This window comes from Vulpes vulpes, chromosome 11, assembly GCF_048418805.1.
Source record: "Vulpes vulpes isolate BD-2025 chromosome 11, VulVul3, whole genome shotgun sequence".
In the NCBI taxonomy this organism is placed as follows: Eukaryota; Metazoa; Chordata; class Mammalia; order Carnivora; family Canidae; genus Vulpes; species Vulpes vulpes.
The window spans coordinates 58,882,399-58,907,051 of NC_132790.1; the positions used below are offsets into that span (position 1 = coordinate 58,882,399).

A 24,653-nucleotide genomic window follows, 5' to 3' on the forward strand; every position below is an offset into this window, starting at 1 on the left:
AACCCCAGGCGGGAACACCCTCTCCCTCCTGGGAGTCCCCCAACCCCATGGCTGGGTGTCCTAAGAACACCTCCAACTTCTCATATGCTCTGTGAATGCTCCAGCCTTCTCCAGGGTCACAATCCACCTGTCATCCCTGACCCCACGTCGAAGGGGTCCCTATGTCCTGTTGATTTGTTACATGACTCCTGAATCTACCACCTCTTCTCTAATCCTGCATCTCTTGCGCCAGGCCAAATATTTGTGATTTTTCTCTGCGCTTCTGCTTGGGCCTCCCTGCCTCTCACATACCTGCTCCATGACTCCCCCAAACCCTTTCCTCCATTCAGCCCTGGCATTGTCACTCCCATGCTAATCCAGAGTTCCCACGCCTCAAAGATAAGCTCCAACCTCCTGAGCACGGACCTCCAGGCCCTCCAGGCTGCCACCTCTCCCTGTAGCTCCCATACCTCCCTCCCGCCTGAAACTTTCCATTCCCCACACCTGCCAGCCTGTCTCACCTGTGGTTGCTCTCTGCATGGAGCACCCCCACACTCCATCGCCAGGTACCTTTCCTGCTAATCCTGTCCACTTCTACCAGCTTATTGGATGCCCCTCCTCTGTGTCCCCACCGTCCTGCCACTGCACATCCACAGGGTTTTGTAATTGTGTGTTTGTGTCTTTTTCTCTGATTCGACTACAATATTGTAGAGAATTGGGACCACACTATCCTATTCATCCATCCCATTGCCTGGCGTGATCTAGGTTCCCAATAAATGTTGAATGAATGAATGGGTAAGCGAATGAAGGAGTGAATTTCAGATAAGATTATGAGCAAGATATTTAAATACAGTTTTACAGAGGTACCAAAATCCAGACCAATAATTCTTTCTTGGGCCTTTCCTATAAGTTTTGGGGTGGACAGGGCAGAGTTCTCATCTTCTAGAAAGGAAAACCAAGACTCATAAAAGGTGAGGAATTCTGTGACTAAGAAGGTGTTGGGGCTGGCTTGGAGCCCAGTTGTTTGGTGTGTGGTCCAGAGTCTTTCTGTGTCTTCAGGAGGTGATACCGTGTGTGGCTGTGTGAACGTGTGCTTGGGTTTTCCCTTGACAGCAACATGGAAGTGTCTACTGGAAGACTGGGGCCAGCCAGGTGCTAACAAACCTGTCACCAGACCTCTTGTTACATAAGCAGCTGCAGGTAACCATGGGGAGAAGGGCCCAAGCCCCTGTGGGCCCTGAAATCTGGGGCTTTTGTGCGTTGTCAAGGGTATAGGAACTTGGCTCGGGTGGTAGTGCAGTGAACATGGTCCACCCAGCCTCCCGAGGGATATACCTGGTGCCTGGACAGAGGGTCAGGTGCTGATAGCCATCATCCGGGGTCCCTTCCTGTCTGGCACCTATCCAGTTTTTCCCTCAAGGATCTCCCCTTGGGACACGGTGCCTCCTAGTGATGCTGGGAAGCAGGCTCTGTCTTCATGTTCCCTGGCTTCAAATGCCCCTGTGAAACTGCACTTGGCTGCAGCTCTAGCCACCCTGGCTGCCCCGCTGCCCTGCTCACCTCCAGTGTTGGCCATGGTGCTCAGGTGTCCTCATCAGAACCTTCCACCCTGAGCTTTCTGGGGAGAGACTCCACCAGGCCAGGGGGAGGTTTAGGCAGGTAGGGCTTGCCGGCTGGTCTTCCAAGGTCGCATCTAGGGAGGAGGTGCCCACACCTGCTGCGATTGGCAGCGTGACCACCAGTGCCAGGGCAGCTCCCAGAGTCAGCAGGCAGAGTTCAAGCCTGTGCCTTTCTTCTCCCTTTTCAGGCTTGTTTCTCCATCAAGGACAGCCCTGTGTGGATGGACTCCAGCACCACAGCTCAGTGCCGCCAGCTGGAGGCCGCCGTGGGTGGGGCCCAGGCTCTCAGCAGCCTCACCGGCTCCCGTGCTTATGAGGTGTGCAATGCCTGCCAGGGGCTGGGGACTAGGGTTGGCCCCAGAGGAAGATCTGGTTCAGTTGCTGGCTCTGGTCTCTTCTCTCCAGGTGTCTGGGAGCACAGCCCGTGACTTGCCCCAGTGGGGATCACATGATGCCCTGTGGGTGTCATCGCCCCTACAGAGCCAGGTCTGGGCCCTCTGGTCCCTGGTTCTGCTAAGGGCTTTCCTGCCTCCCTCTGCTGCCCATGAGCAAGGGCGGGCCTCCTGCTGCCCAGTAGGGAGCCGAGGCATGAATGTGACTGTGCCCTGTGCGGGTGATGGTGGCATCTTCACTTCAGCCTCTCACCTGGGGGTAAAAATAGCACTTACGCTTTAGGCAGTTTTGAAGCTGAAAGGAAAGCACTTAGGCAGTTCCTGGAAAAGTAAATAAATACATCGATGAAAAGAATGCCTTTTCCTGCTGGCTTCAGTCACCATTCCAGGGCTGGCTGCCCTTGGCCCCTCCTTGGGCCACCTGACATAAAAAGAATAGGGGTGGGGAACATTCTTGTGTCTCCTGCACAGGTGCCCTTGGTTCACACAGTCACTGTGCGGGATGAGGAGCAAGGCTGATCCTCTAAGGGTGTTCATCAAACATTTCTAGATTTGAGGCCTTTATAAAGCTTTCATGGTGTTAACTAATATCCAGAGCACATGCTCTGCGAGCCTCACTTTCTGGAGATGATCGTTGCACGTAGGACTTGGGTTTTTAAGAATTTGTACTCTTTTTCCAGCGTTTTACAGGAAACCAAATTGCAAAGATTTACCAGCAGAATCCTGAGGCCTACTCACATACAGAGGTTGGTTAAATGTTCCTGTTTATGTCACAGTTAATTTCTTTATACTACTTTCCTTTAGCATAAATACAGCTCATGTGCGTTGGCCACAAACATTGATTAGCAGATGTTAAAAAAGGTATGTATTCAGTTTGCTTATTTCTCACTGTCAGGCCATTTCCAAAGAGAAGGGAAAGAATGAAATCATGGGAAAGAGAAGTCAGTCAGGGCCTCTTCTGACCAGGTGAGGCAGAGGTCAGGGGCAGGGTGGGAGCAATGGGGACCAGTGCCACCAGAGTAGGAGATCAGGGTGCCTATAAGTCTCTGTCTGTTCAGTTTCCTGCCTGGTTAAGTGCAGGATGGCTATCAGGCACTTGATTGGTGTGGGCTCAATGTTTTCTCTGGAAATGTGGAAAGCTGAACCCATGTGTCGCCAGCTATGACCCTTCAGGCAGAGCCTGTGTTCCAGTAGCTCAGACTTGTTCTTCATCCACATTTGCTGAAAATCAACACTTAATGCCATGTGAGAGGCAGCTCCACACCGTGGCTAGTGATTTTCATCTCTGAATAATTAGAAAATGATCAGCTTATGTTAAACCAAAGTGCCTTTGTTTTTTTTTTTTAAAGATTGATTGATTGATTGATTGATTGATTGATTGATTGATTGATTTGACAGAGAAAGAAAGAGAGCACAAGCAGGGGGAGTGGCAGGCAGAGGGAGAGGGAGAAGCAGACTCCCCACTGAACAGAGAGCCCAATGCGAGGCTCCATCCCAGGACCCTGGGATCATGACCTGAGCTGAAGGCAAACACTTAACTGACTGAATCACTCTGGTGCCCTCCAAAGTGTCTTTTTAATCTTGGGAATAACAATATCCAATTTATTATGTGACAACTCAGAGTTCCAGATTACTTTGCATCATTAGCCATGTAGATTCCAGGGGTGGAGGGAAGGGCAGAGATGAAAAACCCCCTCCAGATTCTGCGTGTGGAACAAAGGTGGCCTGAGCGGGGACAGGAAGTGTTGGCATTCTCTGCAGTGGTCCAGGGGCCCTGGCACAAGGAAGCACAGACCCTCAGGGGGACATTTGAAATCCATTATCAATTCCTCCAGCTCATGCCTGGGAGCGTGTGGCTTCTGAGGGACCAACTCTCACTTACATTTGTTCTGAACCCCCGAGAGAGTCTCTCTTGGTTCTGAATCCTGTGGCTACACATCCTACTTCCCTTGTGGCTAGATAGAAAGACCACAGAAATAGAGCATGGAAAACAGGCACCACAGTCCCTGGATTCTGGGTGGAAAAGCCACTTCCCTAAGCATGGCTTTTTCACAAGGCTTGTTTTTTCTCTTTGTCGGATTTGATAGTTTTATGCCCATATATGCCTGTCATAAATCACAGAGTGAGATGCTCTCCCAGGAAGGCATTTCTTGGCATTCCAGATACTCGGACACTCTGGTATCCAGGATACTCAGTCACTGCCATTGCTAAGGCATCTTGCTCAATGTTTCCTCCCCGAGGAACTCTTCAAAACTCTTCTCGTGTTGTGCATATCACAGTATTCAGTTGCTTATGGAAATGAGTCCTATCTCACTGTGTTTCTTTCTTTCACAGAGAATTTCTTTGGTCAGTAGTTTTGCTGCTTCCTTATTCCTTGGGTCTTACTCCCCTATCGACTACAGTGATGGTAAGCCTTCAGAGTCCCAGGGGGAGATGGGGTGCCTGTTCAGTATGCATGCGGGCTTGTGGGCAGTATAAGCCTCATCCACCTGGGGGGGGGGTGCAAGTCTTAGCCCTGTCATCTTTTGCTGAGAAGGGAGGGTATTAGTTATCTTCTGCTGTGTAATGAATGACCCCAGGGTTTAGCAGCTGAAGACCACAGGTGTTTATTATCTCACAGAATTTCTGCAAGTCCATAATCTGGGAGCAGCTTATCTATAAGGCCTGTGAACAGCAGAGGGGAGCAGAGTGCAGAGCGAGAGCCCAGACCCATGAGTGAGGCTTCAGAAGAGTCTCAGAAAGCACAGAGCCTCCTGGGACCCCATCCGGAATTATTTGAGTGCTACCTTGCGCCACATATTATTCTAGCATACAGGGAGAGAAAGTAAGGTGACTAAGCAGTGGTCCCCAAGGTTCAATCACAATCTGGAGAAGTAAAGGTTTCCCACAGGTAGCACCATAGGAGTTGGGCCAGCAGAACCCTATTCACCACACCCACCCTGGGACTGTTAAGTGCTGCTGGGAAGAGTCATGTCTCTGCTCCCATAGGCCATCCAAAGTTCATGTTCTACAGACTCAGCTGGGCCCTCCACTGGGCTCTCCTCCTTCACCTGAGAAGTCACCCCCTAATTTACCAGTGGTCTACCTCCTCACTTGGGTGCCTGACTGCATAGCGTCCCAGCCAACAGCTGTCTGCCTCTAACTAGGCCTGGTGGAGGAGGAAGAGGAGAGCTCTCCTTGTGTGCTGTGGCTTCTCTCCCCTTTGCCATCCTCAGGAAAGCCTTGGGAGATGCAGATTATCTTCACACAGAGTTACCGACCTGATCTCCGTGATCTCCTCGAAAAGTTAGATGTGATCGGGGAATCCTGAGGGCTGACCCCACATCAGCACGGGGCTGCCTCTGAGCAGACCCTGTGCCCCAGGGAATACAAGGAACAGTTTCTAGTTGGTATGTTGTCAGGTCTCAAGACTGCAGATTTCCAGGCTATTTCCAACTTGAGCCTGTGAGGAATGTTTGGAGGACATGGTGGGGCCATGTGTTTGTAAGGGTCCTGCTGACCTCTGGTTCTCTGGTTCCATAATGACCCAGGCACACTGTATATGTTCCATTGTGAAAGAGCTCCAGGTACAAGTTTGCTGCAAAAGAACGATTGGCTTTCTGCCAGATTTGTACATTTTCACAACAGGTCCTTTTTTTTTTTTTTTTTTTTTTTAAAGATTTTATGTATTTGACACACAGAGAGCACAAGCAAGGAGAGCAGAAGAGGGAGAAACAGACACCCCACTGAGCAGGGAGCCCAATATGGGGCTCGATACCAGGACCTTAGGATCACGACCTGAGCTAAAGGCAGATGCTTAACCGAGTGAGCCACCCAGGCGCCCCACAACAGGTCCTTTCAAAAGCTGTTCCTGTTTCATGTTTCTTTCATTCCTTAGGTTCTGGAATGAATTTGTTGCAGATCCAGGACAAAGTCTGGTCGCAGGCTTGCCTTAGTGCCTGTGCGCCTCATTTAGAGGAGAAGCTTGGCTCACCGGTACCATCATGCTCTGTTGTGGTAGGTCTCCCTCCAGCTCATTTAAAAGCTGGTAGCTTCTGTGGGAAGCAAAATGGAACATAGACACACATACACAGAGTCACAGTCATTCATTTCTTTACACACAGGCAGACACAATTTTCAGTCTAGTATAAGAGAAGTATCTGACGGAAGTCAAATGTCTGGATCAGTGCCTTGCATTTAGCAGGTACTCAGGTGAGGGAAAGGGAGGAGCAGACTTTCCACTGAGCATGGAGCCTGATGTAGGGCTCCATCCCAGAAGCCTGCAATCATGACCTGAGCCAAAAGCAGATGCTCAACTGACTGAACCACCCAGGTGCCCCCTGGCTCTGTGACTTTAATCTATGCCTCAGTTTCCTCATCATTTTCATTGTTCCTAAAACAGTGGGAACAATGATACTTTCTATGTCTTTAGGCCGTTGTTGTTTAGAATAAACAAGTTGATGCATTTAAAGTGCTTAAGATAGGGGCAACTGGCTGGCTCAGTCAGTAGAGCATGCTTCTCTTGATCTGGGGGTTGTGAGTTTGACTCCCATGTAGGGTGTAGAGATTACTTAAAAATAAAATCCTTTAAAATTTTTTTAAAAAGTGTTTAAGATAGTGCCTGGCCTATTAAAAACATTTAGGGCAGCCCCATGCAAAAGAATGAAGCTCGACCCCTACCTTATACCATACACAAAGATTAAGTAAAATTGGTTTAAAGACTTGAGTATAAGTAAGACCTGAAACCATAAAGCTTCTACAAGAAAGCAGGTGTTGGTGACGATTTTTTGGATTTGACACCCCAAGTAAAGGCAAGAAAAGCAAAAATCAACAAGCAGAACTACAGCAAACTTAAAAGCTCCTGCACATAAAACAAAAAGGCAACCTGTAGAATGGGAGAAAATATTTAAAAACCATATATCTGACAAGGAGTTAGTATCCAAAATACATAGCAAAAAGGCAAAATACTGTGATTGAGAACATTTAACCATTAGCATGGCACGCCCATTCAGAGTGGACACTGGTTGTGAACACCGTGGTATCCCCTAGTTAACTATATTTTTGGCTGTTCCATGGGGAGGATGGAGTAGAGGGCCCCTCCAGAACCCTTTTGTAGGAGCACCTGCCACATACTTAGAAGAATGAGAATTCTGGGTGGTTCTGAATGTTGGTAGGAAGGAGAAGGTCCCTGTGGCTGGGAGAGGTTGAAGGAGGGTGGGTCATGAGAAGGACCAGGCTACCTCTCGTGCTACCCATTCTGAGTTCCAGCCACAAAAGCACTTTCCTGAGATGGACACCGATGCACAGAGCTTAGGGAGGGGCATCCTCTGCCCTGGAAGGGGACAGTTCAGGGCCCAGGCCCGCTGAAGGCCAATGGAAAGAGTAAGGAAGGGCAAACAGGAAATGGCCAAGCCTCTGGGATTGGTACTCTATGTGTGGCTTTTGGTTTTGTGTGAGATGGAGAGCAGTGTTTGGTCTGTGGCAGGAGGCTTTGTTGGCCCTGTGCCAGGAACACATCCCTCCCAGAGGGAGCCCATGCAGTCTAGCAGCCTAAGGAATGGAAAAGAACTGATTCTGAAAAGTGTATTTTCCTTTGTAACAGATGTACCCACATGATGGGGGAGAACAAGCAGAATCCATGTTTCCCATCATCCCTTCTTTTTTAAAAAATATTTTATTTGGGCAGTCCAAGTGGCTCGGCGGTTTAGTGCCACCTTCAGCCCAGGGCCTGATCCTGGAGACCCAGGAGTGAGTCCTGCATCAGGCTCCCTGCATGGAGCCTGCTTCTCCCTCTGCCTGTATCTCTGCCTCTCTCTCTGTGTGTCTCTCATGAATAAATAAATAAAATCTTAAAAAAAAAAAGATTTTGTTTATCCACGAGAGATAAATAAGGTTTATCACAGAGAGATACACAGAGAGAGAGATAACGCCCAAGCCGGAGGAGCAGCAGGCAGAGGGAGAGGGAAAAGCTGCCTTTAGAGGAGCTCTGAGGGCCATGCTCCCCAGAGGCGTTCCCTCCTCCACACTGCTGTTTTTGGTTTATTTTCTTTAAGAAGTTGACCCGTGCACTCGCGTGTTTGGTTATTCTTAATCAGATTGCTGGGCTGATAGAGTGAGGGTGTGAGGCATTATCTTCTTCCGTGAATTTGCTTACTGTGCCCCCTTGTTATTTATTTACCATTAATGCTATTTCAGAATTGGGAGCTTACAAAACTAGTACAAGTTGGCGATTGGTTTGTTCTACCTGCCTCTCAAAATCCAGTGGTGTTCAAGGCAGTGGGATGACCTAATACTTTTGGTTCTAGGTCAGTGCTGGGCTCCTCCAGCTTTTTGTGAACGGTAGGGACATCTTTGGTTTGCGACAGGGATTGATGTGAGTGCATGCCCAGTGATCTGGAGCACATAGCGTTATTGTGACCTGAAGTCTGGAGGGCTGTGCTGAGCAGGTTGGATTTGCCTCAATGAGGCATGTTTGCTTTTCCTCCTCAGGGGGCCATTTCTTCCTACTATGTCCAGCGCTATGGATTTCCTCCAGGATGCAAAGTGGTGGCCTTCACTGGGGACAACCCTGGTGAGTATTTTGGAGGATTTCACTCTCCAAGTAGCCTGACTTGGTCCATGCTGGACATTTGAGAAGCCTAGTCCAGCCTCTGGAAATCCTTCTGTGGCCCTTCCTCTCTGGCCGCCTGCCACACTGCTGACCTGAAATCTGAGTCCTTGTACATGCCCAACCTTGGCTCTGACTCTCTCCTCTCTGGAGCTGCTGAGGGTTGCCCCACAAGTGGCAATGATCAGCGATTAAGGAAGGCGGTCATACCCACCCCTCCCTAACTACCTTTTCTGTTCCAAACTAAACGCCTCACTTCCTCCAGCCCTTCCTCCCTGATGGGTCTCCTCCTCTTCATTTGATATGTAGGTATGAATTATTCCTCATGCAAACACATTGTCCCTCTCCTAGCTGCTCCTGGAGGGGTCATCAGGTCTCTGAAGAAAGGCCAGGTAGCCGAACTGTACCGCCAGACTGCGGCCTTTCAGCCCCACCCCAGCAGCCCATTCCTAACGAGCCACGAAATTAGGGTTGCCAGGCAAACACAGGTACAGGATACCCAGTGCGACTTGAATTTCAGAGGAACTATGAATAATTAGTATAAGTGCATCCCATGCAATATTTGAATTCTACGTAATAACAAATGATTTTTTTTATACTGGGCATATTTGGGATGCCCCGAAGGATGTTTCTCTCAAATTCAATTTAACTGAGTGTCCTCCATTTTTTCTGGCAACTCCGCCCCAAATCACCATCCTAAGCTCCTGCTCTAAGGAAGTGGGTGTTAGGTACGTGGCAGAGGACAGGGGCTGTTGAGCAGGTGGGGCAAACATCTACTGTCCTAAGGAAGGCTGACTTCCTTCTTAGAGCCTCTCCTGCTTCTCTCCATGATGAGGGAGCGTGGCTCTGCATTGTATTTTGCTCTCCTTTTAAACACATTTCTTTTCAGTTGTTTTCTGCCTTCAACCCTCTTCCCAATTTCAACACCCACTAGCAGGATGTGGGCATCAAAATAAATAGAGATACACATACCTCTAGGAGTGGAGTTTATGCCTTGAAATAGAGCAAATGGTCCTTGTTAAGATTCATTCTTAATAACGACAGTTACATTATTAGTACTATTATTATAATCCATATTTTCTGCAGTGCCTGCATGTATTTTGGGGACCAGGAAAAAACCTGATACAAATCCTTGTACCTCCTCTATCAACTGAAGTTGCTACTATTATTACAGGCAACACCACTAATAATGCTCATGGTGTTCCTCAGTCTGCTTCCAGCCTATCTGCTCTGGAGCTGAGGGCACAGCTAGCACATGTCCACCACACTTGTGGCCACCTTGGTGTCCTGGCCAGGACTTTCCCTCCAGGGACAGCCTTGGCTCTGGCATCTGGAGGTAACCACAGGAGCCAGACAAAGGCCCCTCCCATCCCTGAGCGGTTTCTGTAGACTATCACACACAAAGTACAGAACCCAACAGAGGAAGGTTTGGAGAAGGGATCCCAGTGTTCCTGGTCCAAAGGTGAAGGAGAGGCAGAGGCTCGGGGACAATGGCCCAATTTCCACAGTGGCAAGGTGGAAGCTCCATGCTCTGTCCCTTGGGTTGAGGGGCAACTCCAGCCTGTGGTATATGACAAGAGGCTCCCAGGGGACACTCAGGACCCAGTTCCCATTCACCCTAAAAGTTGGGAGGCCTAGCTTCCCTCAGAGAAGAAGAGTTGGTATATGACCACCAATTTAGGGAAGTTCTACCCTTTTGTGGCCTACATCTCCTTTCCTTTCAGAATGAGAATAACTTCTTTGAGTCTCATTAGGCATATCCTTGTACCTCCTCTATCAACTAGAAGAATGTCAGGGGGAAGAATGGGCCTTTTAAACCACTGAAGTGAGCTTCTGGGCATGTTTGAGCAGGAATGACAGAGAAGCAGCTTTCCAATCCTTTCTCTTGGACCTCGGTTTCAGGCTGAATGGTGGAGATAACCAGGCAGGTAGCCATCAATTGGTCCCTCCCTAAGTCTGACCTTTAGTTTGCTGCTGTTTTAAATAATGCATTAGTTGCTCCTTCATTAAAATAACCACAATAACAAGCAAACAGACTAACCAAGGCTCAACGTTCTTTTTCTTAACTCACAAAGGGATACCTCTTCACTGCAGAAAGAAAGGATCTGAATGACCAAAGGAAGGATGTAAAAATCATCCATTATGTCTTAACCCAGAGATAACCACAGCTAAAATTTTGATAGTTGTCCTTCTGCCTTCCTTTCTGTGCTCATGAGCAAACGTGTTATTTTAACTAACCCAGGCAATGTTTTTGTGCAGGATCATTCTAATGGTCGTCCAAGGCCCTCCTGTTGTCCTACCTTTATTTCCCATCCCTTACGGTAGCAGTTGCTGGGGTTTCCTGTGCTTGGGCAGCACAGATTGTGTCAACCTGCACATCCTATCTTGTCCCTTATCCCCACAGGACAAGTTCTCAGAGGTGGGGCTCCTGGATCCAAGGCTCTGCCTCCCCCCCCCCCCCCCGCCATGGCAGCAGCAATGGAGGACACCCATCCCTCCCACGTTTCTCCTTTCCCTCAATCACTTGACATTTAGTGAGCTTAGATTAGAGGCCCTGACCCCAGGGACTATCCCCTTTGACCCCTGAGAGCTTCCCTTGGGCCATCCTGAGCCCTCAGGTCACCCTGCTCCTGCTTCTACCCTAGCATGTGGATTGTTGTGGGAGGTGGGGGCTGGCTCCCACCTGGGGGTGACTGTGGTTTGCTTTGTGGCTCTCTCTGACCTCCAGCTAACCAGAGGCTCCCCTTCCATTCTCAGCATCGCTGGCAGGCATGAGGCTGGAGGAAGGTGACATTGCGGTAAGGTGACTTCTCATATACACAGGCAAAGCCAGAACTTTCTGCCATGAGGGACAGCATCTTTGCTGCTATTAGAGGGTCCAAAAGGCAGCTGAGGGGAGGGGATAGGAAGACCCAGGCCCCAGGGCCTGCTCATATCTTCTTTCTTAGAAGGTCATGGCCTTTGCTGGGCAGGCAGGTCCCCTTGACAGTGGCCAGTCTTGGTGGGTACAGTGGTAGAGGGTCAGACATTGGGCCAGAGGACTGTGACCTCCCCAGATGAATAAAGAACACATAACTTGTGCCCTTCTGGGTGTAGTGGGAAAGTCACTTGGAAACCAATTGTCACCCAAACTTTAGATGCAGTTGTGGTTAGGTTCTAGAAAATTGGCCCACAGTTTCCATGAGAGCCTAAATCTGGTTGCTAACTTTGGACCCATATGGTGTGGGACGGTCAGAGGAGGTTTTTCTGAGGAAGTGGCATTTAATCTGAGGTCTGCAGCATGAGGAGTGAAATGATGGGGGTCAGGGCCGGTGGACCTAGGCAGAGACATGCCTCATCTCTGCCCATTTCTTCCCAGGTCAGCCTGGGCACCAGCGACACCCTATTTCTCTGGCTCCAGGAGCCCATGCCTGCACTGGAAGGGCACATCTTTTGCAATCCGGTTGATCCCCAGCACTACATGGCGCTCCTGTGGTAGGCTTGGTGGGCAGGAGGGAGTATAGGCAGCTCTGGCTCAGTCTGGAGCCCTCAAGTTATTCTGCTCAGCAGGCTCTTATGGCAGCTGAGACCCCAGGACTGATTGGGTTTTTCTGACAGCAGAACTTGGTGGGGAAGAACCCAGGATCTAGAGGCCTCCCCAAATCCAGGTTCCAATGCCATCCTCAACACCTATATCCTGTGTCACCTGGGGCAGACCCCCTGGCATTTCTGAGATGTGCTTTGCACATAAAATGGGAAGAATGAAAGGTTTGCTTTATAGTGTTATGAGATGCCTAGCATGTGGTAGACCTTCAACAAATAGTAGGAAGGACATCCTGCCCCTTACAGTCATCATGGAAGAGGTGTGCTTTGTACTCTGATCACAGAGCTTTGAAAACCCACTAGAGTCTACTCAGGAGTTTCTAACCTTCTAGGTCCCAGGAACCATTGGAGAATATGTAGGTCTAGTTCATTTTCCGGGTGGTATAATGTGTAGAAACCATAGCTCCCCCCCACCCCGCCCATGTCTCCCTGAGGTGCCTTTGTGGCAACCTCTGTAAACAGAACCTGGGACAAGTGCATTTCCCAGTGATTCCCAGGGATGTTTGCTGGACCCGATCCCAGAGGGAGAACCTCAGATCTCTGCCATTCACTGGGGGTCTGCCCGGCAGCCCTTCTACCTGGGATTATTCACTAAAACATGGGTCCATTGAACAAACACTGGGTCCCCCCTCAGGTTTGTGTGCTCTTCTGCAGCTTTAAAAATGGCTCCCTCATGAGAGAGAAGATCCGTGATGAGTCGGCTTCCTGTTCCTGGAGTGATTTCTCTGAGGCACTGCGGTCCACGGAGATGGGGAACGGTGGGAATCTGGGTAGGCTGTGCGGTGATGCCCAGACCTGTGAAGTGCAGCAGCTGCTGGCAGTGGGGACAGGGCCTGGGGCCCCAGGGGAAAGCATAGAGGAGGGCCATGGCACAAGCCAAGGGAAGCCCTATCTGTCTATCCTGCTCTGTGGGCCTTCCAAACTAGTGTGAGACCCTATGATCTGTTCATGCTTCGAGTGGAAAGTCAGGCCAGAGCTGCATTTCTGTCCCCCTCAGAGACCCTGGTGACAGCATCAGAGATGGCAGCCACAGCTCCAGCTCTGCCCTGGCGTGCCTCTCTATGTAGCTTTCTGCCCCAGATGCAGGCTTTCATTAGGAAAAGTACCCAGCATTGGGCCAAGCCATCTTAGCAGGGAGGGGGTGTGCCATCCTCCATCAAACCTGTGCCGGTATCTCCAGCGCGGTTGGGCGGCCGGCTCTGGCCTCGGCTGTCTGGTAAGAGTGGGCAAAACTGTCTCTGAGCATCTAGCCTGGCCCTTCCAGTTCCCAGCCTTCCTGCTGCAGAGCAGAGATGGAGGGGTATTCTCCTGTCTTCTGGGGGACAGAGATGTGGGGTCATTTCACCCTATTCTTACCTAAGTCTTCGAGAAGCTTATCTTTTATCTTTGATTACTAACAGCAAATCTCTTCCTGGTCTTTTTTTTTTAATCTTTTATTTTTTTTAATTTATTTTATTTATTTATTAGAGAGAGAGCATGAACAGGGGGAGGGGCTGAGGGAGAGAGAGAATTCTAAGCAGACTCCATACCCAGCATAGAGCCCGATGTGGAGCTCGATCTCACAACCCTGAGATCGTGATCTGAGCCGAACTCAACAGTCAGATGCTCAACCAACTGAGCCACCAAGGTGCCCCTTCCTGGTCTCGTTTCAGGTTTTTATTTTGACATAATGGAGATCACCCCTGAAATTATTGGGCGCCACCGATTTAGTGCAGAAAACCTCAAGGTACGTGTGGGGGTGTTACTGGAGAGAAATTGGCTCCGTGTTGGGGTATTAAATTGAACAGTCGCTTCTCAAGTTCTGCTAGTCTAGGGACTTTGTTCATTTACTCCGCAATTGCTAGAGCAAACATTTTGGCGTGCCAGAGTGCATTTCAGTGCTGGGGAATCTGCAGGATCTAAAGCAGACGCCATTCTCTCTCACAAAGAGGAGTCCAGAACACCCAGGGCAGTGTCCCCTGATTGCCACTGAGAGTCTCAGAGCTTGTTGCCTTGACAGGCTAAGTGTGCTCTAAGGACGCACACTGTCTCCAGATCAGGAATTTCTTCCTGATTAAAAGCCTCTAGGATGGGAGACACTAAAAATTTATTGACTGCTGTTAGCTCGAAGCACTGTGCTGGGGGTTTCCTGTGTCTCTCATTTACTGCTCAGAGTATCCTGGTATCCTGAAGTCCAGAGATGCTACATCATGTGCCCCAGTCACCAGGGCCTGAGTGGTAGAGGAAGCTTCCAAACCCAGCCATCTCTGGCACTGAGGCTCCTGTTTTACAGGAGGCTACACCGTGTGGCCTTTCCTACGTGGGATTCAGTAACTCACGGTCTACTAACTGTTGCCGTTAGAGTTGACATCAGATTTGTGGTTGATGAAGTCATTACATACTGGGTTGTAGGTGGAAAATGTTACACAAAGTATAGGGGTTAGGGCCCATCTCAGTCTTCTGATGAAGGGTCTCTTTGGTTTCTGTTGTTCATACAGAGAAGATACGCTTGTTCCGTTTTTCATAAACCCATCATGGTCTGTCAGGGAAACCTAGGGTTTGTCACAGGTCTCAGGGGCTAAGGCAGAGCAATGCTCGGGCTGAGGCCTTGTCAGCATTAGCCTGAGGGACACCCCACAGCTGTGGATTCTCAGAGTCAGCCGGGTTCTCAGTATCAAACACCTAGACCAGGCACTGTTGTCTAATTTGATCATTATAACCACCCTGAAACACAGGTACCACTATTAACCTCCATTTTATTAAGAAAGAAAATGAGGTCCAGCAAGTTTTATGTAACTTATCCAAGGCCGTGGAGCTAAAGGCGCAGAGCTGAACCCTTGGCAGCCTGAGACTGAGCTCCCTGATGTTCTGCTTCCCCAAAGTGAGCATGAGTGAGGCTGGGAGCACGTATGTGTGATGTATTTGTGTGAGCGTGTGTGACAGGTGCATAGTCGATAAGAGGCCAGCTATGTGTGTGCTGCCCTGGAGGCCTGTGACATGCCAGGTCTGGGCTGGTTTGTAAACAGACACACACACACACACATACACACATGCCCACATGATGAAGGGACCACAGGGGGTTTTCATTCTATACCTACTTTCTCTTGGGGACAGGTCTCAGCATTCCCTGGGGATGTGGAGATCCGGGCACTGATCGAAGGGCAGTTCATGGCCAAGAGGATTCATGCCGAGGGCTTGGGCTACCGAGTCAGTAAGTGAGCTGCTGGTGGGCTGTGTTCTGGGGCCAGGACCCTCCTGCCCTGAGGTACTTGAGACCTTCCCAACCTTCAGGTCAGGCTTCACACACCAGTGTCTGTTGAGGCTTCATTATGGGGGCAGGACGGAGATGGAGTCTGGCCTCTGGTGGCTGGGGAGAAGGTGAGTCAATAGGTCCTTGGGGAGTAGGAGGAAGATTGTTCCTGCTTCTCTGCTCTGTCCTCAGTTGTCTGACCTCCTGGTGAGTAGCTGTAGCCCTTAGAGACCTTTCTGTAGCTTGGACCACCAACCTGCAGATGAAACATCCCAAGCTCTAGACCTGGAGAATGTGGGCAGTGCGAGTGGGCAAGGTCTAGGCTGGGACCATCTGCATGTGGGGCACATTCTGGGCATTTCAGCTTGGATGTGGAAGAGTGGGGATGTGGAACTACTGACAAAACTTAGAAGTTTGGAGAGGGAAGGCAGAGCCGGGCAAGTTGGGGGAGAGGGGCGCTCACAGAGGAAAGGGATTTTCTAAGAACTTGAGCTATGGAATGGGCAGTGAGTTCCCCTTCCTGATGGCACAGGAATGGTCTGGGGTTGGGGGCCTCTGCTGGAGGGTGGAGTCCTGGTCTCTAAGAGGTATTTGTCCTTCTGGGCAGCAGCTATTATCACTAGAGAGGGCAGAAAACCTCTTAAGCTTCTTCCATTTTTCTCCATTCCATCACTCAGAATGTAAAAAGAGATTCCCCAAAAGTCTCCAAAGATTTCAGAATCCCCTGAAAAGTGAAATCAGTGAGCAGGGCAGGGATGGTGCTGAGGTCGGCGCCCTGTGCCTGGCATGAAGGGTCCTCCGACCAGGAGGAGGGGACACTTTGTTAGGGGGCTGGCTCCAACGGTGTGCCGGAAGAGGCAGGAAGAGCAAGGAAGTCCTCCTGGGCCCTGGAGGGGTGATGGGATTATGCCACCCTTCCCAGGCTTTAAAGCAGTTTTATGCAGAAACGCATAAAATTACTTATCCTCTTAGCAAGCTTAAAGGCAATAGCAAACCTGTCTTGCCAGCTCTGCTGGGTTCCAAATAAGATTACATAAATGATCATGCTTGGAACCAAAAAACAGCTGTCCAGACATGAGGCATCCTTCTCCCAGCTGCTGTGTGTGTGTTCTTAGGTGACCTGCTTCTATAACTCAACGTTCTGTTCATGAATCCATCCATGTGAATTAGTGTAGCTACCAGTTGTCAGCTCTTGCACCATTGGGGTAGCGCATCACGTGATTATACCGTGATCGATTCATCCATTGTTCTGTGATGTTCATTTGCTCTTTCCAGTTCAGTATTAGGAACTGTGCTGCCATGAACAATCATGTATGAGTCCTTGGCCGATTTTTCTTGACTTCATCTCTTCGATTTAACAGATATTGGTAGTAAACTGACAACCTGAGTATGGGCTTTTGTTTCCAGAACTTGTCATGTTTGGCTAGCATCATTAATTCTTTAATGAAATAGCTTTAGGTCGGGCCTGCTCACTCAGGTGCCACATCAGCACAGGTGCTGTCATATACTAGCCTAATCCACTTGGTTGCTCCCTTCTGGCCCCGCAGGCATGTCCATTGTTGGCATCTGAGTCTTGAGGCTTTACTTCTTTTTCTAGTAATTACTTTTTTTCTTTTCTTTTCTTTTCTTGATTTTTTTTTTTCATGAGAGACACACAGAAAGAGGTAAATACATAGGGAGGGAGAAACAGGCTCTCTAAAGGAAGCCCAATGTGGGACTTGATTGCATGCAGGACCTTGGGATCATGACCTGAGTCAAAGGCAGACACACAACCACTGAGCCACCCAGGTGTCTCTAGTAATTACTTTTAAAATTTCAACATATAGGGCAGCCCCTGTGGTGCAGCGGTTTAGCGCCGCCTGCAGCCCAGGGCATGATCCTGGAGACCCGGGATCGAGTCCCACGTCAGGCTTCCTGCACGGAGCCTGCTTCTACCTCTGCCTGTGTCTTTGCCTCTCTCTCTCTCTTTCTCTCTCTCGCTCTCTCTCTCTCTCTGTGTCTCTATAAGTAAATAAATAAATAAATCTTTAAAAAAATTTTTTTTCGGGCAGCCCCGGTGGCGCAGCGGTTTGGCGCCGCCTGCAGCCTGGGGCGTGATCCTGGAGACCCTGGATCGAGTCCCGCGTCAGGCTCTCTGCATGGAGCCTGCTTCTCCCTCTGCCTGTGTCTCTGCCTCTCATTCTCTCTCTGTGTCTCTATAAATAAACAAAATCTTAAAAAAAATTTTTTTTCAACATATATATAAACACATTGCTTTTGATCAACACTTAGAATTTACATTCTCTTCAGTAATTATATTCTCCACTGGAAGACATTCTATTTCCTCTCATCCATCTTTTCTTTACATCCAGTATTCCAGTTCCGAATGTTACTGTTCAGTGTACGGTATGCAGCAATAATTATTTAAGTTATATACATGGCAGCTTTCGTTGATTACCACTGTTTATTATATTGTACATCTAATTGGTTTTGTATTTGGGTTTCATCTTGGCTTCAGGATGTCCTTGACTAATTCTTTCATGTGGTATGAGGGATGGTCTCTGACTGTATGAAAGTAGTTTAATATTTCCTTTCCAGTTAAATGCCACTGTTACAGTATGTGGAATTCTGAGTCAAAAATCATATTATTTTAAAACTTTGAAAATAACATTCTATTGTCTTCCAACTTTTAGTGTTGCTAGTGAGAAGCCCATCTGAATGGTATTTTTTTCCTCTACAGAATCTTCTAGAATCTTTTCTTTCTTTCTTTTTTTAAAAGACTATTTATTTATTTATTCATGAGAGATGCAGAGAGAGAGGCAGAGACATAGGCAGAGGGAGAAGCAGGTTCCCTGTGGGGAGCCCGATGTGGGACTCAGTGCCAGGACCCCAGGATCAGGACTGAGCCAAAGGCAGAGGCTCAACCACTGAGCCACCCAGGTGCTCCCTAGAATCTTTTCTTTCTTAGCATTTTGAAATTTGTCAACTAAAGTCTAGGTATAGGCCTCATACCTAGAGATTATAAGGTACACCTACGTATACCTTTCGCCTGAATATATCTGACTTTTTCTAGCTTGGGAAAATTAATTACATTAGTTCTCCGATGATTTCTTTCCCTTTATTTCCTCTGTTCTTTTTACTATTATTCATATTAGACTGGTGGTTTCCAACAGAGGTGATTTTGCTTTCCTAAAGGATATTTGACGATATCTGGAGACATTTTGGGTGTCACAAATAGAGAGTGCTACTGGCATCTCAACAGCAGAGGCCAGGGATAGTGCTGCACATTCTGTAGCGTGTGCAACAGCTCCCCACAGCAAATAATTATTCAGTCTAAATGTCAGCTGTGCCAAGGTTGAGAAACCCAGATGTTGGCCCTCTGGCCCTAATTACACTTTGCTCTATTTCATTATGGAACCTGTCACTATAGGGCAACTGCCTGGCTCAGTTAAAAGAGCATGTGACTCTCCATCTTGAGGTTGTAAGTTTGTGCCCCACATTGAGTGTAGAGAGGACATACATACATAAACAAACAAACTTTATTTATTTGCTTTTTTCAAACAAACTTTTCAAACAAACTTGTCATTATCATGCTCTATTTTTAATGTATCTATCTGTTTATTGTCTGTCCTTCCCCAACTAGAATATGAGCTCTCTGAGAGGAAGAATTTCATGTCTTGTTAAACCACCCATTCCCACTTCTTAAACCACTTCCAGGTGGGAACTGGGCTCTCCCTAAATATTTGGAGACTGAACAACTCTAAAAGGATAAATGATTCTGTGTCATATTACTTTATTTTTGTCTCTTTGCTTATCACTTTAAATTGTAGGGAATTTCCTGGATTGTATCTTTCAGGTTATATTAGATATTGTCAGGTTTATCCTACTGTTCAGGTTTTCTGCCTAAATGTGTTTGTATTCATAAGTTTTTTAATTTTTAGAACTTTTTCTCGTGTCTCAGTTCTTCTTCATAATGGTTTATTCTTCTTTTATGGATTCTATGCCCATTCAAATAAACCAGAGGATAAATATCAGAATTTTTTTTCAGATTTGCCCTTTTGTTGCATGGGTTCTTTTCCTCGTAAGGTAGTCCATCCACATTGATCCTTCTGTTTTGGGCTGTTGGTTTTTCTCAATTGTCTTGGCTGTGGGTTTGTGGTACTGAATGAGGAACTGGGGTCTCGGTGTAGCAAGCCTAGGTTGCTGTTCAGGTGCAAGGAACCTTCTCCCAGCACCCACCACCCCTGCCCCACCTGCCCTCTCTAGGCTGCAGAAGTAGACAGGTGACAACAGGCAGATTTAAGTGGAAACTGGTGAGCATTGTACAAGCTTGAAAGCTGGAGTCCTCCCTATAGAGGCTCTCCAACGTGCCAAAATCAGCAGGATTTTATTCAGGTTGGAAGATGAATACAGCTTATTTTTCTAATGGGTGCATGTCTGTCTCTTTCCACAGCTACCCTGGCAGCTCAGTGTTACCTCAAGTTCTGATTCCCATCAAGCCCTTGTGGCACCCTTCCCAGGTAGCAGCTCACTTTGGCTGGAGGGAGCTCTTTAACTTGAGGCCAGATGCTGCTGCTGCTCAGTGGAGTGGGTAGAGACAGAGAGGCTGAGAGTCTGCTTTTCTGAAATCATTGGTCTACTGTCAACGCATGAGGGTTCTGGCATCTCCACCAACATATGAAGCACCTTTGAATCCTTTGCTAATCTGATGAATGTAAACTAGTATCTCAGTGTTACTTTAATTTGTGTTTTTTTCCATTAACACAGCTCTTTGAACAGCTCTTTGTAACTTTATTTTTTTTCCTCCATGAATCAACTGTTTATATCCTTTACCATTTCCCCCATATTGAATTTCCCATCTTTTTCTTAATGATTTGCAGGAATTTATTATATACTTTGAATATTAGATCCATATCAGCTTTTTGAGTCACAAGCATCTTCTGTTATTTGTCTGTTAACCTTATTTTCCCATCTTCCAGTGCTGCAGAAATGTTTTTTTACATTTTGTACTGTTCGTGTAACTTCCACATTTAAGACTCTAATCCTTCTGGAGTTCATCTTTGTGAATGGTATAAATTGGGATCCAGTTTAATATTTTTTCCACATGGTGACCCAGTTCTTTCTTCTCCCATTATATGTAATGCCCTCTTTATCATTTATCAAATTTTTATATACATGTGAGTCTCTCTGTGCATTCCTTTTTCTCCTCCATTGGTTTATCGGTCTGTTCTTGGAACAAACTATTATTATGGCTTTGTAGTATGTATTAGTTGGCCAGGGCTGCATAACAAAGTACCACAGATTAGATGGATTAAACAACAGATAATTATGTTCTCACAATCTTGGAGGCTAAAAGTCTGAGATCAACGTGTCAGCAGAGTTAGTTTATCCCAAGTTCTCTTTCCTTGACTTGTAGATGCCTGTGTCTTCACATGGTTTTCCCTTTATGTGTCCTAATAAACTCTTCTTATAAGGAAAGCAGCCATATTGGATTAGAGCCCACTTAATGGCCTCATTTCAATTAACTACCTCTTTAAAGATATATCTGTCTTTATCTCCAAATACAGTCACATCCTGAGGTACTGGGAGTTAGAACTTCAACATATGAATTTTAAGGGGATACAGTTCAGCCTAAAACATGTCTTAATATCTAATATAGCAATTTACCCCCTCATTTTTTCTCTTTTCAGTGTGGTCTTACCATTTATGGGTATTTATCCATAAATATTTTATGCTAAATTGATTCAGTTCTTTGAAAAAAATCCAGTGGAATTTTTATTTATGTTGCGTTGAATTTATAAATTAATGTAAAAAAATGACACTTTTATAATGTTAGCTCAAACCCATCCAGGACCATGGAATATCTTTTAATTTACTTAGATATTCCTTTTTGTACTTTAAGAACAGTTTTGATTTTTTTCTTTATAGAGACTTTTGAATTCATTGCTAAGGTATTTCCTATCTACATTGCATTTCTGGTTATCATTGTGAATGGTAATTTATTTTCTATCACATTTGCTAATTGATTATTATTAGAAATGCCATTGCTTATTGCAAGTTGATTTTTGTGTCTGGCAATCTTATTAGTTTGCCTATTTTTAATTTTTCAAGTAGATAGTTTATTGTCTGTAAACAAGGGTAGTTTTCTTTTTTCTTTTTTTTTTTTTTAAGATTTATTTATTCATGAGAGACAAAGAGAGAGAGTCCTGTATGAGCAAGAGGCAGAGACATAGGCAGAGGGAGAAACAGGCTCCCTGCAGGGAGCCTGATGTGGGACTCAATCCGGGATCCCAGGATCACAGGATCACGCCCTGAGCCAAAGGCAGATGCTCAACCACTGAGCCACCCAGGTGTCCCTATTTTTTTTTCAATTCTTATATATTTATTTATTTTTCTTGCTTTATAGGCACAGCTAGTATAACTAGTACTATGTGACAGTATATTGGATAGTATGAGTCTATGTTTTGTTCCTACTATTAATTATCTATTGCTGTGTAACAAATTACCTCAAGAGTTAGCAACTTAAAACAACAATGACATTTATTATTTTATATGGTTTCTGTGAATCAAGAATTAGGGATTAACATAACTTGGGGGTTCTGGCTGAGGTCTCTTCTAAGGTTGAGGTCAGTATGTCATCTGGGCCTGTGGTCATCTGAAGGCTTGACTCAGGCTGTAGGATCTGCTTCCCAGGTGGCCAGCTCACACAGCTGTTAGCAGGACACTGGGGTTCCTCACCATGTAGGTGTCTCCATAGGACTGCTTGAGTATCATCATGACATGGCAGTTAGCTGTCCCAAAGTGAGGAATCCAAGAGAGTGATCTACAACAGAATAAGATAGAAGTCTCAATATCCTTTATGACCTGGTTTTGGAACACACACTCCACTATTGACACAGTATCCTACTGGCCATGTGAGTCAGCCCTATTGATTGTGAGAAGGAACAACACAAAGTTAAATATCTGGAGGCAGGGGTCATTTGGAGGCCATTTTTTGAGGTCTGGGAGGCACACCAATCATAAAATACTTTTAAATGCTTCTGTTAAGAATTTGTTCTAAATTTTGGATATATGGCCTTTATTGATTTAGTAAATTCCCTTCTATTCCTGGTTTGTTGACAGATTTTGTTTATTTAATGATTTTTTTAAAAAAATGAAGACAATTAAGAGGTCAGCAGCCTCACAAGCAAATTATTTGTGACAAGCCTGCATGGACAGAACCAGCTTTGTGTCTCTCCTTGAGTCCTGTATGAGCAAGAGGGATTGGCCCAGTACAAGCCCGTTGTGGCTGAAGAACTCTGGAAAAAGTCTTTTTTTGTCTTTGGAGATAGTTACAGCCATCAATTTTTTTCTTTTCCTTGCAGTGCCCAAGACAAAGATTTTGGCCACTGGCGGAGCATCTCACAACAAAGACATCTTACAGGTATGTGCTGGTAGTAGGCCAAGCAGTAGGGCCTCTTCCATGTCTGTTCCTTCTAAGAGCCAGACACTGTCCAGTAAGGACTGCCTCTGTTCCCATTCTTGCAGATGACTGACAGGCTATCACATCATGTTGCTGTCACTGTGTTACTGGGACATGCACATTTTGGGTTGTAGTCTGAGCACGTATCTTGAGGCTGTATCAACTATTGACTTCTAATATACCTGTCTTGGTCAGATTCTCTAAAAGAAGAGCCTGAGATGGGAGTTGTTCTATAAGTGGGTTGTTGAGAAGGTACTCCCAGGAGAAAAAGAGTGAGAGGTGCAGGTAGAGTTGGGGGAAACGATAAGCAAGAATATGGTTTTAGCTGTGGTTCCATCCCATAGGGAAGATCTGAACCGTGAACTGTACCACAGACTTGGTTCCCCTTTGGGTAAGGGAGCCATGGCTAACTTGGAGATTTGTGAGAAAAACCTCCTCTGAGAGGCATCCTCTGTTCAGCCAAGAGCAATTCCTTTGAGGAGGGGCAACAGTGAGCCGTTGGCCACCAATATAGCATCTGGAGGAGAGAAGCACACCAGTCCAGGAATGGAATCCAGATGGGCATCAGTGGCATCTACTGTAATATTTCTGGTCAACTAAGACTCCCAAGTCTTTCCCATGAGGATCTCAGTAGAGATCCTCCATTTTTCAAATTATGTAATTTATTTTGGGGAGCTAAATGGAAATATTTATCCTTCTCCCTATAAGATATGCCAACTTAGTTTGGGTTTGTTTGAGCTTGTTGGCATTAGTGTCTACCTCCAACCATCTCCACTTTGACTGTTTGCTAAGTATACTTCCTAAGTCTTCCTCCTTGTCTTTGATAAAATGGTTAAATAGTGCAGGGACCTCCTGGAGAGCTGTGGCCCTCCCAGAGACTTCCCCCCAGGTCATCCTGACTCTTCTTATCAGGGTGGCATGGCTGAGTGTACCTCCTTTAAGACAGTAGAGGTGGAATGGAAGGCATCAGAAGATGGGTGAGGAAAGAGAGTGTGGAAAATGTGTGCCAAATGTGTGTGTTCCCTCTAAGGAACAACTTAGCACAGTAAGAACCTCCCCCCTTTCCAGGTGCTTGCGGATGTGTTTGGTGCCCCAGTGTATGTCATAGACACTGCCAACTCAGCCTGTGTGGGCTCCGCATACCGAGCTTTCCATGGTAGGTCGTGCAATGGGGAACAGAGACTTCTAGAAGAGTTGGGGCACTGGCTGGGATGAGGAGGATAGAAAGGGGAGATTGAGATGTTCCCAGTCTTTAGGGACATCTAAAACTTGGGCTTTAGTTTCATTTTTCTCCCTCCTAGCAAGCAAGAACCAACCCACCAAACCTTCTGTTCTTTTATTCTGTACTTAAAGTGGGGAAAGAAAAGTAGGTCCCTAACTGAATGAGGCCCCAAGCCCAGCACAGGGACAATACGGGTGCAGGATATGCTTGAGGGCACATGAGCATGGGTCTGGATACCTGGTGGGCAGGAGAGGTGGATGAAGTCCAGGGCCATCATTTCAGCCAATGGAGGAAGTGGAACAAAGCTGAAGCCTTCCTGGCCAAACAGTCCAGTACCCTGGACAGCTCCACAGCGGCCCATTGCACTGATGAAGGCCTCACTGAAACTCAGATCTCCTGCATCAAGGCAGGTTCTTCTGGGAGCAGCCCATGCCCACAAGGGTCCCAGTTAGTCAATTTGTCCCATTCTCTGCTTGCTCAGACTGCTCCTCCAGCTGCCCACTTATCTCAGGGGCCCTCTTCTCTCTGGCAGTTCCATTCTTCATCCATTTACTCTTAACTTTTTTTTAACACACCTATTTAAACTTATATTTTCCTATCAAC

At 46.9% G+C, this 24,653-nt stretch overlaps 1 protein-coding gene across 3 annotated transcripts in view; it reads left to right on the forward strand.

Moving 5' to 3' along the window:
- XYLB (xylulokinase) overlaps positions 1–24,653 on the forward strand; it is a 46,759-nt gene that overhangs the window by 12,524 nt on the left and 9,582 nt on the right. For 2 of the 3 annotated variants that reach the window (XM_072726480.1, XM_072726481.1), the window contains 13 exons: positions 1,093–1,179; positions 1,787–1,915; positions 2,671–2,736; positions 4,325–4,397; positions 5,868–5,986; positions 8,459–8,540; positions 11,334–11,374; positions 11,935–12,050; positions 12,813–12,928; positions 13,811–13,884; positions 15,252–15,348; positions 22,731–22,789; positions 23,897–23,984. In XM_072726480.1, coding sequence (XP_072582581.1) covers positions 1,093–1,179; positions 1,787–1,915; positions 2,671–2,736; positions 4,325–4,397; positions 5,868–5,986; positions 8,459–8,540; positions 11,334–11,374; positions 11,935–12,050; positions 12,813–12,928; positions 13,811–13,884; positions 15,252–15,348; positions 22,731–22,789; positions 23,897–23,984 — 1,147 coding nt within the window. The remainder of the gene's footprint in view (positions 1–1,092; positions 1,180–1,786; positions 1,916–2,670; positions 2,737–4,324; positions 4,398–5,867; positions 5,987–8,458; positions 8,541–11,333; positions 11,375–11,934; positions 12,051–12,812; positions 12,929–13,810; positions 13,885–15,251; positions 15,349–22,730; positions 22,790–23,896; positions 23,985–24,653) is intronic. The other variant, XR_011995227.1, reaches the window with a different exon arrangement.